Genomic DNA, 19,254 nt, shown 5'->3' with positions numbered 1-19,254 from the left:
GTGAACTAATTTCCCTTTCATATTTGTAGAATATTGATACAATTATTCTCTCATCAGACATGAAATTTGAGTGCATAACCAGTTTGTGGAAATCACCTCATAATTTATTAGGTTGATAACAGCAATTAAGTCACAATTGCTTCTGAGAAATACAAATTGACTTTCTTTCTAAGTGGATAATTTAAGATTCTGAATCACAGATGCAGGGTGTAATGGATTTCTGGGATAAGAAGTTTGCTTTTACAAGTATTACACTTAAATTTTCCAAGCACTGATAATCCAGTAAGGAATGATTCAATTGATAATTACTCTGTGGCATTTCTTCATTTTCCCTTCTGGCTGTTTATCTTCTGATTGTGTATGGATGTGAGGAAGGAGAAGCTCTTAGGTGGAAATATATCAGCATTCTTATGATTTTCACCTACTTGAAATGATAAATTTCAGAATGTCTGGGCTGCTGCTCAGAAGGAAGCCTTGGATTCCATCTCAGTACAGAATAATATTGGCATGAAGGCACATACCTATAATCCTAGCATAGGGATGTGGATGCTAGACAATCAGAAGCACAAGTTCATTTTAAGCTCCATGATGAGTTTGAAAGTAGCTTTAAATACATGAGATTATTAAACAAACAAATAAGGTTTCAAAATTTATTCTTAGCTTGAAGACCATACAAAAAGACAGTAGGCCTTGTCAGGCCATCATTGGCAGGCGCTAATTGACTCAAATCTTCAGGAGAGATTTCCAAATTGTCATAAAATTTTGCTACTGTGCCACTACTGCTGCACTGAGAGCTGCCTGTTCACATAGAGCTCCCCTTTATGCTCATGTTCACACCCTGGCACAATGCCTGTGGGTTTCGTTTACAATGCATGGAATTTTAAAGCAGTTCCCTTTCTAGGTGAGTCAGGATCAAACATTATGAAAATTTAAAGTAATCCACCTTTCTAGATAAATCGTGATAGTGGAAATTTATCTACAAGAGGAGCTGACTCTCTCAGGTAGACTCCCCTCCCACTGTGAGCAGAATGATGTCTGCCATCAGGACAGGCTACTTTTCATTAACTCTAAATCTAAAGGTCACTGAGCCAAGAACGACACCAGAGCATACTGAAATGCACACGTTTAACTGTTCATCTGCATCTGTCTGCACATATTGTGTTCACTTTCAAACCCTAAATCAGCTAATCAGCATAAAGTCATGAATTGCTTATGTGGGAACATTTCAGCAGACAGCATGAGATACTAAACTGAAGACAAAACATCCTATTTGGTGGTATTTCTTACATGAACTCTCTCTCCACACATGTGCTCCCCCCACAGGCATGCATGCATGCATTCATGCATATGTGCTCACATACATGTAAAACATCCACACACAGAGAGATAGAATAAACAAATTTTAAGAATGGTGTGTTAGAAAACAAGTAGTTGAACAAGTAAGAAGGCTGATTTGGAACCCTGATTATGAAGTTAATGTATAATGTAATGTGACCCCAGAAATCTGAAGCATGAGATGAAAGAAACAGCTTAATCTTTTAGGTGTAATTAGTTGTATTTCAGGTATAGTTAATTTTCTTAACAACTTAGGAGCCCAGATATGACTGTTATCCCTCTTTTCACATTAGGTGACCAGAGTGCTCCATATTTAAGCCACTTGAGTCCTGGTATCCTTGCATAGCTCCAATAGAATGCCTAGATGGGGCAACTTTTAAGCAACAGAATTGGTTCTTCTCATAGTTCTAGTGGCTAAGGTGTCTAAATGAGATGCTGCCATGTTTTTGTATGTAGTGAGAGCTGCCATCTGCTGACAAGGTGCCCCATATTGCTACCTCCTATGGAGAGGGGAGCATGTCACTTCCACACAGCAGTAGGTGAGGAGGGAAGCAATGCAGTACATATGAAGACCCTTTTATAAAGCCCGTGTCACCTGTGAGGGGGCCAGAAGGTCCTGATCACTTCCTAAATGGGCTGCTTCATAACATTATCAGATTGGGAAGATCTGAAGTTTGGAATAGGCATTGTTAGACCACAGCACACCCAGTTCTTAACATCTGAAACTATGTGTGTTCTAGCGCTAGATCACACTGATGCCTGTCTTCTGACAAAAGAAAACCTAAGGTGAGGGATTTTTTTGAAACAAACAAACAAACAAAAAACATGCAGCTTTCTGGTAGCCATCTGTGGTTTCTGAGCACTGCTTACTTCATATGTTAGTTGAGACTACCTCGCTGTTTCTGGGTTCTCATGAGCACTCCAGGGCAATCAATTGAGACCGTGGGTTCTTGTTTCCTTTCACAGAAATCAGGGTCTTGGGTGCTGTTAGGACAGAGAACGGCAAGTACATTTTGCTCCACACTGCCCTGCAGGGGATGGTAGACGACCCCTTCAGTAATGACTAGTGGCTGGTGTGACAGGTGGTGTGTCAAGAGGCTCAGAGACAGACATGGAACTTTGTGTTGATCATAAGCAGGTGTCGACTAAGGGGTGGGAGTGGTTGAGCTCTCAGAGTTCTTAGAAAACCACAAAGGATAAAGAGCAAGACCTTGAGGTCTGTCTGCTTACTGGGGTAGGTGGGGGAAGAAGTGAGGAAATAATGGGAGTTTCTGGAGTCCCCCATTGAGGGATGCACAGGGAGATTTACCTTAGGAACTGGGTAGTAAATTATGATAAGGACACAGAGACCAGGGTATGAAACCAAGTAAGAAAAGTGGTCAATAATGTGGAGAATTGAAGGAGAAGAGGTCAGGTGACCACTTTCTCAGAAAAATACCAAAACCCTTTCCTCTTTGTTAAGCTCACAAGACTTGACCTGATTAAGTGCATTTGGACACTGGGTGATCAACCCACAGACTGAAGGTTAGGATTTTTTTTTTCTGTTGCTGATTTTAATTGGTCTTTTTTCATAATTTTGTACTATGCCTTTTGATCATATTCATCCCTTTCTCACACTCCTCTCATACCCAAGACCCCTTCCTCACCTACCCAACTTTTATGTCTTCTCTTCTTTCTTTCTTCCATCAAGTACAGTGGTGTTGCCCATAGATTCCTGGGTGTGCAGACATCCAGTGAAACATGGCCAACCCTCCAGAGGCAACACCCTTAGAGGAAACCAGCTCTCCCTCTCCAGGCAGTTATCTATCTCCAGATGCTCGGGTAGAGGGGATCTTTCCTGCTCACCACTATCTCCATGCTGTGATTTTGTCTAACTTGAGTTAGCATCAGTCTTGTTCATGGAATCGCTTGATTCTTAAGCCAGTCTTGCTCTGCTAGGATTAATTGTAAAACCGTCTTTATCCAAAGCTTGAGAATGTGCTCAAGACACCATGGTCATCCACTATATGCTCATGATTGGCTACAGAAAGTACAACTATCTTCTATCATATCTCATAGTCCAGGTAGTATGATCAGAGTTGAAGGCCTTCACCCAGGTTATCCCTAACCTGACAAGGAACTGCTTTCCCAAGTCACCCTTCCTTCTCTAAAGTGAAATTAATGTGGGCATTGGTGGATGCCTCCTTTTTAAAGAATTAAACATGGATAAAAATACTCTTTAATTACCGAGTCATTATCTTTGTCATTTATTTCCAATTAAAAACTGAACTGTGTAATTACAAATAATATCTTAAGTAGGTAAGTGGCATAATTAGTTTGTTTTTAAGTATATGCCTCCAAAGAAAGAGTATGTTATCAATATGGCAATTTGCAATTTTATAAAATTAAGGCGAATCTAAAATGCTATTTAGAGTTTTTCTGCAACTTCAGAAAATAGATGATTTCAACTCATTATTTTTCATTCCAAATGTTATTCCAATTAGGTCAAGAGAAATTTTTTCCTGTAAAGATGGAGATTCACACTGAGGGAGCTTTACACAGGATAACAAAAGATGGAGATGTATCATGCTAATTATTACATACCACAGGGAGAATGTTTAAAACTGAGCAAATAACATGCTTTTGATTTAGACACCTCAGTTAATTTATTATATCAAGCTTGATTTATGCTTTTATTCCAGACTTCAGTCTTTAAAAGAACTATTTAAAGCATTCATGCCTGAATTAGGATGACCCTCATTATCAGTGGGGGACTTTCACTTTCAGTTTTCAATGTTATAAAACTTCCTTTTAAAATTGTTTTTGTCTTTCTGTAGCCATTGTAATAAAACAGGGAGAAGATGCCTGAGGGTTATAAGTCATGTACTTCAAAGGGGCTGACAGACTTTAGATACATTAATTTTGCTATGGCTTGTATTGGTGTCAGGAAATAACTCAATACACAATCAAATACATTTTCAGACCTTGATCTCACTGGAGTCTCTGTGACTGCCATGACCTAGGCAGTCTTTGAAAGGCCAGCGCAGCAGGAAACCTGCATCTAATATCTAAACTTCAGCTCAGGTCTTTCTGTTGCCATGCACAAATAGTAAAATTTCACTGAAGCAAAGGCTCCGTGTATCTCTGAAGTACCTTCTTCACATACCAAAGAACAGAAGGGCTTGAATTTTGTACTGGGGAGAAAGAAGAAGGGAGATCCTTGAATCTCAAAGCCTGCCCAGTTCCTTACACACAAAGCAAGACAAACTAGTTTAATTTGACATTCAAAGGTCAACAGAAATGGAGAGAAGAAAAAAATGCAGATAAGGAACCAAAACTATGCTCACATTTTCTCTTATTCCCAAGGAAACTTTGGAAAAAATATTTCCTAACTCTAATGTACACTGTTAGGTGGAGTTTGGGGGCTTCTCTGTTCCAGTGACTCTTCTAGAGAAAAAAGTCCTCTAAAAGAATGTGCTTGAGTGGTCTGAAGTTTTTCTGTGGGGCATTTTTGGTTTGGGATCTTTAAAATAATGACAAGGGAGTAACTGTGAGGGCGTGTTGACATTTGTTCTTTTCTTCTGCTTGTTCCTCTTGGAATAGCTCTGCTGGACAGCAGGTGGTGAAGGTCTGGTGTTTATGAGAGAGAACATCACAGTTCATTATTCTTTCCCTTGCTACCTTGAACTGTGGAGGCAGTAAAACTTCAGGATACATTTATTTTTACAGGGTGTCATGAACAAGAAAAGAATCCACAGGGTGGTATGACCACTGCCATTTACTTTTTCCCATGCCTGAAAATTGTGATCTGGATAAGCCGATTATTAAATCTGTCCATTCTTCATGTTAGCAAAATGTGGTTTTCATTGTCTTTTTTTTTTTGACATTTTGTAAATTCTATATATTTGAGGTGACTTAGCTGTTCTTTGCATGGCTCCAACAACTTTGAATGTCAGGAAGCATAAACATGAGTTTTCTTCCTAAGTATTTTCAGAAGGAGTCTCCTGACTACTAAGGCTCTTCATCATCCTCAGGTATGCAGAGACTTGTGATCTTTTCCACTAAGTCCATGTAGTACGGACCGTGTGAATGAGTGTGGGGCCATCTACTTGTCCGTGGGCAACCTACCAGTAGCCATGTCTATCCAATAGAATGATTCTGCTTCCCCTAGCACCTATGGATTCCCAATTGCTCCTCACTAAATGGAAAAAAAAAAAGCTCAAAACATCCCCATTAACATCATAAAGAAGATACGTGTCCACTCTTCATATTTCTATTTTGAGAGGTGCCTAAACGGTTAGCCAGGCCAGTAAGACAAGAGAAATGGAAAAGGATGCCTCCCTCTGCCTTCCAATTCTTGGATCCAAGGCATGTACTACCACACTGCTGAGAACACTAATTTTTAAATGGAAGATACTAATTAAAAATTCTATGCAAGCCTAATAATCAGAATGAAAAAAAAGCAATAAAGGAAGATATTAAACTAAGATGGAGAATTTAAAAAGATAAAATAAGAGCTGCAACTCACAATTGTTTCATATGAGTAAGCCTGAAAATACTGGGAAGCACTAGAAAATCAAACAAGGAAAGGGACTAAAGGACCTGCAGAATGCAGCCGTGATTTTTAAAGTACAATGAGAAATAGATGTAATCCTCCCACGGGAGAACGTCTTTGCTTTAAATGGACAGACAGCAGCCTTGGACTGGCCCTGTCACTGTTTGGTGGTGGTGGCATTTTGCCCATTGGCCTAGGAAGAAGGAAGGGGGACAGGATCCTGGAGGAGGATTGGGGGTGGGGGCATGAGAAGGAAATGCTTTTTCCAGAAGGTAGAGGGCTACCTCACAGAAGAATGGGAGCAACAGGGGCAGGGGTGGGGAGCAGTAGTGTAGAGCAGGGTTCACAGTGTTCCCAGTTTTCGGGGATATTTTTGCTGATTGTAAAGGATGGTGAAGTGTTTTAGGAAAGATAGCTTACTTAGATCCTCACGCCCTCTCTGCCTGCCTGCTTGCTTGTCTGCCTGACTGCCTCCCTCCCTTCCTTCCTATATCATTTCCAAATAATGGGTTGTGTATCTATCCTCTTTCATTCTCTGGGGATTTCTCACTCAGGACTCAGCTCAAGTTTTTTGTTTGTTTATTTATTTATTTTGGAGGTATAGAAAGATTCTTCTACTTAAGCTTTTGAGCTTTTAAACTCATTTAGTTCTGTTTTTATTTTTGTATTTTTGTTGTTATTTTCCCCATGTTCTAGAGCCTGGGTAAGATTTATTGATTTGTCTGAACTTAAACACATACATAGCTGTCTCTGCCGGTGTATGAAGCCTGTACTTACTCAGAAAAAAAAAAAAAGATGTATGCATGCACACACGCATGCGCGCGTGTACACACACACACACACACACACACACACACACACAGAGAGAGAGAGAGAGAGAGAGAGAGAGAGAGAGAGAGAGAGAATACATTTGCTACCCTATACATACTTCTCAGCACATTCACACAAGGAGAGCATCTTCTGCTTGTATATACACGTTCCCATTCTCACACAATCCTTACACCATTCCTTATTTACAGGTATCTATACATACAAGCAATGCCTATCCTTCAGAGACACAAGCAGAACCCTATCCTGTGTGCACATACACACATGAGCACACATACATACACATGCACACTCACACATGCACACACATATTCAAAATCACACACACACACACAGACACACACACACACACACACACAGACACACACACACACACACACACACACACACTGTGCTTTATGCCTTTCTCCCCTGAGTGGCTTCACCCCTCGGCCCTTCTCATCTACACCTTCTGTACAGATTAGAAATTTGTAAATTTATTGTTTCTTTTCCAGGGAGATTTTTTTCAAAGCTCCCCCCCTCTGATCTATAAATAATGAATAATTCCATTAGTAAAGTAATGGATGGTGTAACTTTTCTGCAGCTTGTCCGGCTCAGTGTTCTTTTGCATTGCTCTCATGACAGCCTTGGGCTGAGAGAGGTAGAACGCCCAATGAGCGGACAGTGCAAAGCCTTCCTCCCTGTGTTACCCAGTTGTTTTTGTTTGTGTGTTTGTTTTTTGTTTTTGTTTTTGTTTTGAGACTGGGTTTTTCTGTGTAGCTTTGGTGCCTGTCCTGGATCTCTCATGCTGGCCTTGCGCCACCACCGACTGGCTCTCAGTTGTTTCTTTTAGATGCTCAGAAATTATTATGTGGATATATAAAAGAAATTTGTCTCATTTTGGATTTTATGTCCTGTTTGGGTATGTGTACATGAGTGTAGGTGCCCATGGAGACCAGAGATGTCCGATCCCCTGGAACTGGAGATACAGATGGCACTGAGAGCCCTTGATGTGGGAGCTGGGAACCAAAATCTGATCATTTGTAAGATCAGTATGCACTCTTAGCTGCTGTGCCATATCTTCAGCCCCTCTGTACATGGTTTAAAGGATGCTTTTTCTGTGCTCAAGTAGATTTTGAAACTATTGCATTGAACAGGCTCTGATAATGCAGGACTCTTCAGAGCATTTCAGATAATTTGCTGTGAGCCAGGCAGTATTTCCAAAACACTTTTGGCCACATGACCTTATTTTTGCATTGGAATATCGTGTCTCTAAGGCAAGTGTTCCCTGGGAAATACTTTAGGAGTCAGTGTTCCAATGGAGCATAGCACTGTCCTTGTGCTAACGAAAAACTACTTTATAGTTTTTTGAGAAGTTCAAGTTTTACCTCAGCACATTTCCATAAATCTGACACTTCTTTAGGTTTCTAGTGAAAAGGAAAAGATAAAAATCTATCCTAGGCCAAGAATAAATAAATTTTATGGTAATTTTATGTATGTTAATATGACTTTATGTAAAGAAGGTCTTTGAAAATCAATCACTAATCTCTATAAAGAAGGCAGTGTAATTCTATTTTGACCAGGTATTCTTAATTGGAATGTCAGGGTCTCTTGCTTCCTTATTATATATGTTATGCCAAAACAGAAAGTCCTAGAGAATAAAAGAAGGGGAAGGAGGGGTGAAAGAGAAGGGGAGAGGAGGGGAAAGAAGAGACAGATGGATTTGACTGCAGACACAGCACCAGTACAGACACACAGGGCAAGACATAGCAGAAACACCTGCCTCTTCTGTCACGGTCCTTCTGGATCTTTCCCCTGTAAACATGGACTGCAAAGAACTGTAGGCTCTACCAGGGCCTCCCCTGACTTCTTTCACTATTTGAACCATGATACCCAATACTGTGTGATATGGTGGGCAGATTCCAAGAAGCATGTTTGGGAATTGTAAACATTTCTTTCCTATCACTCATAAGCTAGAAGAGAATGTAGATGTAAAGGCCACTTTGCTTAAAAGCAGAGTATCTATCTACCATTTACAGACTTCAGGAATTTAGTTTGTGAGTGAAAGAGGGAGCTTTGACCAAAGAATAATTTTCTTGAAAATCTGAGATTCATGTGGCTTTGAAGTCTGACCTGTCCTCTTCCTCTCAAATTGCGAGCCTTTCTATATTGATCATTCAAGACCTTAATATTCTCAGACTCAGATCTCCCTTTACTGTTACAATTTTCTTGTTTTAAATTATTTATTCTTTAAGAATTCCATACATGTATATAATATACTTTGATTATGTCTTCCCCTTACTCTTTTTTCCTCTTACTTCTGGACCCTTTCTTCCTAAACAATGCCTCCTCAAATTCCTGTCATTTTCTTGTTCACCCACCAATTTCTTTAGCTTTATAACCCACTGAACACAATAGTGATGTGCATATGAGCATGAAAGGACCATTCAATTGAGCCTAGAAAACCAACCAGATCTTCACCCCCAAAGAAAACTAACTTTCCTGCTTCTTGCCATCATCATCTGCCAGTAGTGCCACAGTTAAGCATAGGAGCCCCTCATGAGCCAGTCCCCTACCCATACCAGAACGTTGGCTAGATCTTTTGCAAACCTTTTCCAGGCAGCCAAAGCTGCTGTGAGTTCAAGAGTGCAATTGCCTCATCATGTCCAGGAGATACTATTTGTCAACAGTCTTCTCTGTTCTCCAATTTTAAAATGTTTCTGTTCCCTCTTCCATGATGTTTCCTGAACTCTGCTCTGTGTGCATGAGTTAGTGTGTGTGTGTGTGTGTGTGTGTGTGTGTGTGTATGTGAGAGAGAGAGAGAGAGAGAGAGAGAGAGAGAGAGAGAGAGAGAGAGAGAGAGAGAGAGAAATAGATCTCCCATTTGGGGCTGAGCACTCCATAGTCATATAACCTTTGCACTTTTAACAATTGTGGTTCTTCATATTAACCTCCATCCTCTGCAAAACAGACCTTCTCTGATGCATATTGTATTATTTACTTTTCTTTTGCTCTGATGAAACACCAGTACCATGGTAGGTAACTTACAGAAGAAAGGGCTGATTTCAGCTATGGATCAGGAGGTTTGATTCCATCATGGCAGAGAAGTATGGCAGCAAGAAGGCATGGGGAGTGGAACAGCCAGTTGAGAGCTCACATCTTAAACTATAAGCATGAAACAGAGATAGTAAACTGGAAGGAGATTCTTTGATAGAAAAACTAGTAATTAATTTTAAAGGAACTCACAAAAGCACATACATTCTGGGTCATATTTTGTACAACCTAGGTTTAACATTAAAAAGTGTTAGTTCCTAGTAGGAAATAAACTTGTCGCATGCCTTTTGCCTGGGGATGTAAGGATGGCTGGGACTGCTGTTCCTCTGGAGGATGTTCTGTACACACCTATGTAGAACTGATTGCAAATCATGTCTTAGCTCTCAAACCTTCCTCCTCCCTCTGCATGCTACATTGTGCTTTCCTTGAAGGCCACAAAGCCAGTGTCGCTATCTCATTGGAAAATGCCTTCCTGCAGACAGCCTTCACCAAGAACACATTCTTCAGATAAGACTTACTCTTCCTAATCTGTAGATTACATTTAGTGGAGGAAAAAAAAAACTCTCTAAAAAATGTTTCAGAATTTGTCTCAGTATCTGGCTTATCTCCAGGAGAGGGCTGTCCTGTCCTAGCTTCAGATAGTTTCACGCAGAAAGCCGTCTAAGGCAGCTGTCTCTCTCCTGTTCACTTTCTTCTTCTGATTCCTTCAGAATAAGATCATCCTGGATCCCATGACGTTCAGTGAGGCCAGATTCAGGCCGTCGCTGGAGGAGAGACTGGAGAGCATCATCAGTGGAGCTGCCCTCATGGCAGACTCCTCCTGCACACGTGATGACCGTCGCGAGCGGATTGTGGCTGAGTGCAATGCGGTACGCCAGGCCCTCCAGGACCTGCTAAGCGAGTACATGAATAATGTAAGTGCTGGGCTCCAGGCCCTTTCATCTCAGTGGATTGTACTGTATGCTCTTGCGATGAAATCAGGCAGAGAAGGAATGAGGACAGGTGTTCTGGAAAGAGAGTAAGGTTCCACCAAAGGACCACTTTGGAGGGAAGCCTGTGCTCTGACTTCATTTCCAAGTGCTTGTTCAAGATGGAAGAATTGAGTGGAGTGTAAAATCTCTGAAACGCTGTTGTTTACTTGAGTGGTGTCGTTTTGGTCATTTCAGTGGTTGCAATTTGATTTAAGTTGGTGAAGCTGGATGATTGATGGAAACAAAGGATGCTGTGCCAACTGGTTCTTTACAAAGTACATTTTCAAGGCTAAGAATAGCAATAGATGCTAATCTTCAGCACTGAAAGGCATTAATAAGCACAGCAAGTTTTAAAGTGTTCATGCTGGTCCAACAAAGTGGAAAAGTTTTAGCTGCCCAAAAAACGTGGAGGAATATATTAGACCTATTCTACAGGGAATAATTCTTGTGAGTGAATTTTCAAATAAGTGTGACTGGAGTCTCACTGTTGATGGCACAGACAACAACCATTCTCCCCACTTCTTATAAATTGTGTATGTGTGCAAGGTGATTGAATCCGTATTCTTTGCTTTGAAAGGCACTAAATTATAGTGGTGTTCATTTACTGCACTGTTTTAGATAAGTGCCCAAAGTTTGTATGTGTGCATTAGCAGTGTTCCCCCTGTACAGGATTCTTGTCTTTGAAAGGATCAAGGTCAAGCTGGAAAAAGCTGTCAGTCAAGTCAGGGCTTGGAATATACTATGTTGTTGGAATGGCCTTTCTGGTACTGAGGTATGCTAACAGAGATGCTGAAAAATCTGCAAGCATCTTTGCATTCCGATGCAATACTCCCAGGCAATGCTGCGACACAGTATCATCCCCCAACCAAGTACCCAGTGACTCTCATCATTTAAGTAAACTCAGGCAGCTTAGTAAATCAGCAGTATAAACTTCAGCAAGGAGCCAGCATTGACAGAAACAGTCTTGTTCCTGTCATTTGAAAAGCAAAAGGAAATATAGTGGGAACAGCCCAGAAACTAAACTGCCAGATTTGTTTCCTGGGCCAATGATATGACTCACTCAGCAGTTAAAGGAGCTTGCAGCCAAGCTGAAAGACCTGAATTGGATCTCCAGGATCCAAATGGTGGAAGGAGAGAACTACTTCTGAAAGCTGTCCTCTCATCTCCACGTGTGTATATGCCCTGCCCCAAATAAATGAAGAAATATAATAAAAAAATCACTTTTCTTTACATGAACATTCAGATGATTTGAATTTTGGAAGACTTGTCTATTTTCAGTAAAGATTAAAATGTGGATATCTGCTGTGGTATCTAAGCATTTGTGAGGACTTCTCTATAGGACCCTTTGTGACCAGTACATGCTGTGATTTGGCTACATGGGTATTCTGTAGGGCACAGCTAGAGATATTGGAGGCCTAGGGCTCTGCTACTCTGAGCAAATTTTTTGTATAGCAGATTTGTAGAAAAGGGATGCTCACAGGATCTGGAATTCTACCTGCTGTTGCTTTTAACAGAACAGCATGTAGCTAATGACATGTCTGCAGAATTCAGCTTTATATTACAGAACACTATGATTCCCATAAATGAACAATTATTACCGAAGAAGGTAGTGGGAGTTACAAAAACAGTGATGGTTATAGTCTTAATATGAATAAATAAGAATAAAGTGTATTCTCATGAATAGAAGCTGTGGGCTATGGTAAAAGAACAGGCAACTTAAATGTGATATGTGATTTTCGTTTGTTGTCTAGGGTACTATCAACTTAGGTGGGTTATTATTTATTTGGTTGTGTGTGTGTATGTGCGTGTGGGTGTGTGTGTATTTCAGTGTCAGCTCATATGGAACAGCAGAGTTTGGTGCATTTTGTATTTTATTGAACTCCAGTCATTTGTAGTTTGGTCAGAATCTTGTGATACAGAAATGGTTTGTACTTTCTTTAAATCCTGGTTTCTCACATAGTTGAAGAATACATAGAAGGCCATCATGTTCAAATTTCCAAGCATACAAATCTTATTCACATCAAAGACTGAAACAAAACATATCCCATTTGAGTTCACATTGAAACTGTGTGCTGTTCTGTTGAACATCACACTAGTGACTGCAGGGTAGAGCTTGATGCAGCCAAAATGCCACCATGGTTCCTTTATTACTACTTCTACAAAATCAATATGCTTATTTTGATATGGCACATATAAACTTAAAGAGATGGGTTATATCATGGCTTACTTTAGAAGTTTGTAGCAGTAAACACTGACTCAGACCATTATTCCTAGCCAACTGTACATTTTTTTCTGTTCTGTAATCTGTGGGAGTAAATACATCAATTATCACATTCATATTTTGTGTAAATGTGTTAATGACATTAAGATGAAGAGGTCATGAACCCAAATAATTAGAGATTAAAGTCTTGGGGAAACAGTCATTTCTGAATTCCAAAAATATCCTGGTTAGTCCCAGATGAAATTTCAACTTCTCATACCCCATTGATAAGAAAAGCAACCGTAAGACACTGGACTTCCCAAGTGTGTGGAATGTGGATGGAGATTGCAGAGGGCTGTTGGGCACTAACTGATAGAAGGAAAGTGGTCTTCCTGGGGCGTGGGTTGAGATTTGCCCACTTGGGTTATGTGGAGCTCAGAAGGAGATCGTTGTTTGCTAGAGGTTTTCACAGATGTATGCGATTTGGTGAATTTGCACGTGTATGATTTGAAAATGCAACAAAAAAAATGTGCAATTTAAAAAGAAGCTGATATGGAGAAAACCCTGTGTGCAATGACACCAGAGACAAAAACTCGAATCTTAGAGCAGCTAGATTTGGGAAAGGAGTTCAGAATGGTCCTAGGAAAGTCTTCAGTTAGCAAGGCCTTGCATTGTTCTATTCAGCTTCAGACACATCCATAAGAGTAACTGCTCCTTAACACTGTCCACCTTTTGATAGGTTATCATTGTAATTTACATGTGGGGTCTAATGGGTAGAAGCTCTTTTTCCAAAAAGATGCGAGGTCTGAACATGTAAATTGGGATTGGTTGCTGTCCATATAAAATGTTCCCAATTATAAGGAACTAATTACTGTCCAATGGAAGCTATTTTATACATCTTAGTTTGGGAACATTAAACTTTCTTCATTAAAAATATTAAAAGTAATTTCAAATATCTATTAAAGTTGGCTTATCTGTGAAGGAAAAAGGGAGCTTCATGATAAATGTGAGGGGACATGGTATTCTACAGATAAGAATTTTATAATGGATTGAAACTTACATTCATTCAACAAATGCACAAATGACTCTTTTGTGATCGACATCACAATGCTGGAGTGAACAGAGCCAAGCCCTTAGCTTCCACAGGGCTTGTGCTCCAAAGAGAGATAGTGGATATCACATGCATGAGTGCTTTGAGCAAGAGCTATTTCATATAGTGATAAGCCAAAATTCAAAACAGAAAGCCCCAAGAAAGAGGAAGGAGGGAGAGCTGTGAGTATGGAGGAAACAGGGATATGAAAGGATGACAGATCAAAGTTCTTCTGGAGGTGTGGGGACAGAGAACACATTAGGGTGACGAAGCAATAATTCCAAGGGCTTTGGTATCTGGTATACCAGGACATCTGTGAGGAGATGAAGCTCTTATCTGCACAGAGCCTTGTGCATCATTACACAGGATATGTCTGTCATGCTAATGGGAGTAGAGAACATCTGAGAGTAGACAGTGCCTTGATTCAGGCATCAAAAAAGTCAAGACATCCTGGGTTCTGTAAGAATCCATGTTAGCATGATCTCCTTAGACAGTCTACAATATTAGAAGTGAAGTAAAGTGCCCACATTCTGACTGTGAATGTAATAAAAAAAATTTTCATATAGCATAGTAACTGAGGAGAATATGTCTGCTGTATAAATGTAAAATAGACATCGGACATCATGAACAACATTTACAGACATGTCAGAAATCCTCATTTGATTTCAATTGCACAGAAAATTTTGATTTACTCCAATGTAGTAGCAATTTGTAAATAGCTCACTTGGCAGTGCCCGCATACTTTGCCAGACAAATTGTATTTGAATGGGTAGTTAAGGAGAAAAATTGTGTTTCAAAATTCTGTCACCAAAATGCCTAAGTATGCTTCTCTTTCTTATAGAAGACTGAAAAAATAGATTATGCATCCTAAGTACTCAACTACAATTCAGAACTATAAGAAAACTTTAATCCTTATTCTAGGTACTAAAACGGTGAATGTGCAACACTGAGAGGCAGTGAGCTGTTTCCTTCTTCATGCACAATTCACCGATGGGCCTTGGTGAGAATACGGAATGTCATTGCCTGGACCATGTGTGCTGTGCAACCTGGTTCAGTTCTACAGCCATACACTCTCTGTATAGCTCTGAATACTTGACTGTTGATGTGTATGTATATGTACATGTATGTGTGTATCTGCACATGAGTGCAGATGCCTAGAGGGGCCAGAAGAAAGTTGAGATTACAGGGGGCAGTGAGCCACCTATGGTGAATGCTGAAAAGTGAACTGGCATCTGCAAGAGCAGCAAGCACTGTGAACCACCAAGCCATCTTTGCAACTCCCCTCTCTATATATTTTTTAATTAATGAACTGTTTTCTTTCCCTATGTGTGGGGCTAGCGAGATGACTCAGTGGCTGAAGTGCTTGCTGTACAAGCACTGGGACCTGAGTGCTATCCTCGGTACCCATGTGCAAGCCAGGTTTGCCAACATGTGCCTATTACCCTTCCACAGCCAGGAACAAAAACAGGGGGATCCTGAGGGATCGCTGCCATTTAATTTATCCAAACTGGAGGGAGCCATCCATCCCACACTCAATCGCTGACCTCCACATGTGCCTGTCAAAACACAATAGTACACACACACACACACACACACACACACACACACACACGCACACACGCACACACACGCACACACACACACACACACACACATACACGCAGGCACGCACGCACAATTGGAGAGGAGAATCTTCACAGTGGAGCAGAAATCCCTTTGGGAAGAGGGCCTTGACAGTCTCTGCTTTGTCAACTGTAGCAGGGGACTTTTTGTTTGTATTTTTAAAACATAAAATTGCACATGAAATACATGGATCCATGTTTTTTTTTTCAACTCCTTTGAAGCCTCTCAGTGGGTCCCTGCCCTTAATTTGCAAACTGCTACTGAAAGTTGGGTAATTAAAGAACAGAGTAAAACACTGATGTGAGGTGATACACATATATCTTAAGTGCCTGAGATGCCGTTGTCCCAGCCTTAGCTCCACACTATGCAATATAAGTGGGTATGCCAGTAGCTGTGAAAACATTCCAAGACAAAAAACAAGTTAGGGGAAAAAGCTTTCTTTTAGTTTTTGTTGTTTTGTTTTGTTTTGTTTTAGCAAACAGCTCCAGGAAAGGTAAAGTCCATCTTGGTAGGGAAGGCAAGAAGACACCCAGAAAGCAAAGAGATCCCATTTCTTGCACACACAGGAAGCAGGAGGTGGGGATGAAGTGAGGCTAAGCTAAGCTTCCCCAGTCATGGCTCCACCCTCTGCTCCAGTGATAGGGGTCTTCCGGCAAGGGACCACCCTCTGAAGATCCCATAGCTTCCCCCAACAACAAACTGGGGATGTAGTGTTAAAATACACCAGCCTATTGGTAGATTACTCATTGGAATCATCACAGTGAATGGCCTTCCTCACAGAGCCCATGTGTGGGGCTCGGAGGATGCAGTGAGGTCCCTATAGGTCATTTACAGTCTGATCCTGAGGCCAAACCACAGCCAGCTTTAAACAAATGCTTCCTTGTTGTTTCATTGATTCAGTTTTACATTTTCATACAAGTATATCTTATATGTGAGTGTATTCCCTCCTGTAGCCCATCTTCCCTCTTCTTGTTCCTCTCTCCCCTCAACATTCCTCTTTTGTCCCCTTGACAACTCCCCATTTGCTTGAAATGTCATTTATACATGCATAATTTTACACATCTGTAGAAACAAACAAACAAACAAACAAAAAAAAAACCCTTCTTCCTCAAAGTCGTATAACATATAAGTGAGGTGAGATCCAGGGACCAGGACCTCAGAAAACTGTGGCCTTTTTATTATTATTTTGTTTTGCTTTTTTATAGTATAGTAAGCATGTGCAGTCATTGTTAAGAATAAAAAGTAAACAATAAAAGATACATAAAAATATTACATACTGTTCCCTATATGCAATTACTGTTAAAAGTTGAGTGTGTGCCTTTCTAAAGTTTATAAGCTTTCAGAAGCAGTCTATGTGTGCTAATACACACAAGTTTGTAAGATGACTTGATTTTTAAATAATCTTGCCTTGTAAATGGTATTTTGTAATCTATTTTCTTTACTCAGTATTTTGTGAACATGTTTCCATGTAAATAAATATTCTCTAAACATATGCTTCCTGGCTGAATAGTATTTTATTTTATGACTGTATAATATCTGACTTAGAAGCAATTCATTTTGGGTATAGTGAAGAGTATAGAGATGGATGTTGAAAAAGACAGATACAGAAGCCTATTTATCTGGGCAGTATAGTGTGATTTAAAAGCAAAGCATGACTAAGGAAAAGATTTAGGAGAGGTGTGAATACAGACTTGAAATTTAGAAGGTTTTTCACTCCTGGGAAGTTTTATGCAATCAAACATTTGCACATGAACAAAATTAAATTCCTCTGAGAGCCTAGGTTGTCCTTGAACTCAAGGTAATATTTATGCCTCAGCTTTAGTATTAACATCTTGTGTGTAAAGATGGGTGCAGTAGTGGCATGCATCTGCTGTGCCTGCAGCTCAGAAGCCTGAGGCATGAGGATTTTCTGTTCAAGGGCAACTTGGCAGCACAGAGAAAGAAATCCCACCTCTAATAAATAAATGCATGACAAAAAAAATATCTCCTTGAAATTACCTTGCATATACTTTTCTGTGTATTATTGATTTTAGCATATACATTTGATTTTGTTTTATATGAAAAAATCAGGTTTCCATTGTGCCTTCTGTATCAGCATACAGCTAAAAGGGCCCATATAACTACGGGTAAGCCCAAAGTCAGGGTTTGATGTCAGGTCCCACAGAAGGATGGAAAACTACCAAGGGAGTGCCACTAAAAGGTAACATTGTTGGCTAGGAAGTATTTCTCTGCCACGTCCTCTTCCTATGGGAGGGCAAGGACAAGAGCCAGTAGTTGTAATTGTTTTTGTGGATGCAGGGTGTGCCTGGGATGCAGCTTAGCTGATAAAGTATTTGCCTAGTATGGAGAGACCCTGGGATCAAAACCTACTTAATGTCTTCTTAATGAAGTTCTTTTAGGCTAGATTGACAAATCCCTAAACTGCAGCTTTCCCAGCAGTAAAATGGCCAAAACAGAACTCACACTATCTGGGGTGCACTTGGGGATCGAGTAAGAAGGGGGCAGGAAGAAGGCACAGTGTCAAGGGGCACTCATTTTCTGTCTTCTTCCAAGTGCTCTGATTACCTTATTTGGTTTTACTAACTTTAAATAATAAACCCTATGTTATCAAAGGCATTGTGAATTCCCCAGAGAAGAGGTAACAGCTGCAAAAGAATGCTTCTTTGGATGTTTCTAGTCCAGATCTGTTTCTTTTATGTTCCCCAAGCCATAGATGTCCTGGGCTATGTGTTTCTGTCTCAAGGAACAAACACTACGAGGGACAATCATAATTATTGACAAGGCTAGGGAAGAATGTAATAACCCTTATAAAAGATTTTGGTAGATAACTTTCTGGAAGACCTGGGAAACTGGACTGGTCTACACAGGGTTCAGGCCTCTGCACACAGAAGTAAAGCACAGAGTTTTAGAATCAGTCACTTAGATAGGCATGGTTGAATAGGACATGAAACGTGGTCCTGTTGGCTTTTAGAGGTAGCCAAGTAGAGCTATTCCATTTGCTATGGTGAATGGAAATAGACTGATATTTTATTTAAGCATGGGGGTAATTCCTGTTGTATTAAACTAATATGTGTAGCATGAATCTTAAAGGTTCTTATTAATAAAATCAAACCTGAACCAGGTATTGAGGTGAAGCTGGAATTTCAGAGATACAGAACAGGCCACAGCTAACCTCACCTGGACACCTTCTCAGCTTGTCTCGTTTCCTCAGACTGGAAGCTTCTGTGTCCTCATCTCAATGGATCTCAGCTGAACTGTGCTGCTCAAAAGCCTGAAAGCTTAACCAGCCAAAATGCTTAACCAGGCCAAATGCTTCTAGTTTCTGGTCCTCGAGCCTTATAAACCTGCTCTCTACCACCACTCCCTGGGATTAAAGGCTCGCTTTCTTGGATTAAAAGCGTGAGTCACCATGCCTGGCTGTTTCCAATGTGGCCTTGAACTCACAGAGATCCAGAGGGATTTCTGTCTCTGGAATGGTAGGATTAAAGGTGTGAGTGCCACCATTTTCTAGCCTTTGTATCTAGTGGCTATTCTGTCTCTGAGCCAAGATAAGTCTATTAGGGTGCACAATATTTTGGGGAACACAATACTACCACAAACATGATCTTCTTTTATACCTCTAAAGTATTCTGGCACAGGT

General features: G+C 40.4%; 1 protein-coding gene across 6 annotated transcripts in view; it reads left to right on the top strand.

The window, feature by feature from the left end:
* Positions 1-19,254, top strand: part of Ctnna2 (catenin alpha 2) — a 1,144,108-nt gene that overhangs the window by 377,596 nt on the left and 747,258 nt on the right. For all 6 annotated transcript variants that reach the window (XM_042273493.2, XM_042273492.2, XM_076566967.1 and 3 more), the window contains one exon: positions 10,441-10,644. In XM_042273493.2, coding sequence (XP_042129427.1) covers positions 10,441-10,644 — 204 coding nt within the window. The remainder of the gene's footprint in view (positions 1-10,440; positions 10,645-19,254) is intronic.

This window comes from Peromyscus maniculatus, chromosome 3 (genome assembly GCF_049852395.1).
Source record: "Peromyscus maniculatus bairdii isolate BWxNUB_F1_BW_parent chromosome 3, HU_Pman_BW_mat_3.1, whole genome shotgun sequence".
NCBI lineage: Eukaryota > Metazoa > Chordata > Mammalia > Rodentia > Cricetidae > Peromyscus > Peromyscus maniculatus.
This window is presented reverse-complemented; position numbering and strand designations above follow the sequence as displayed.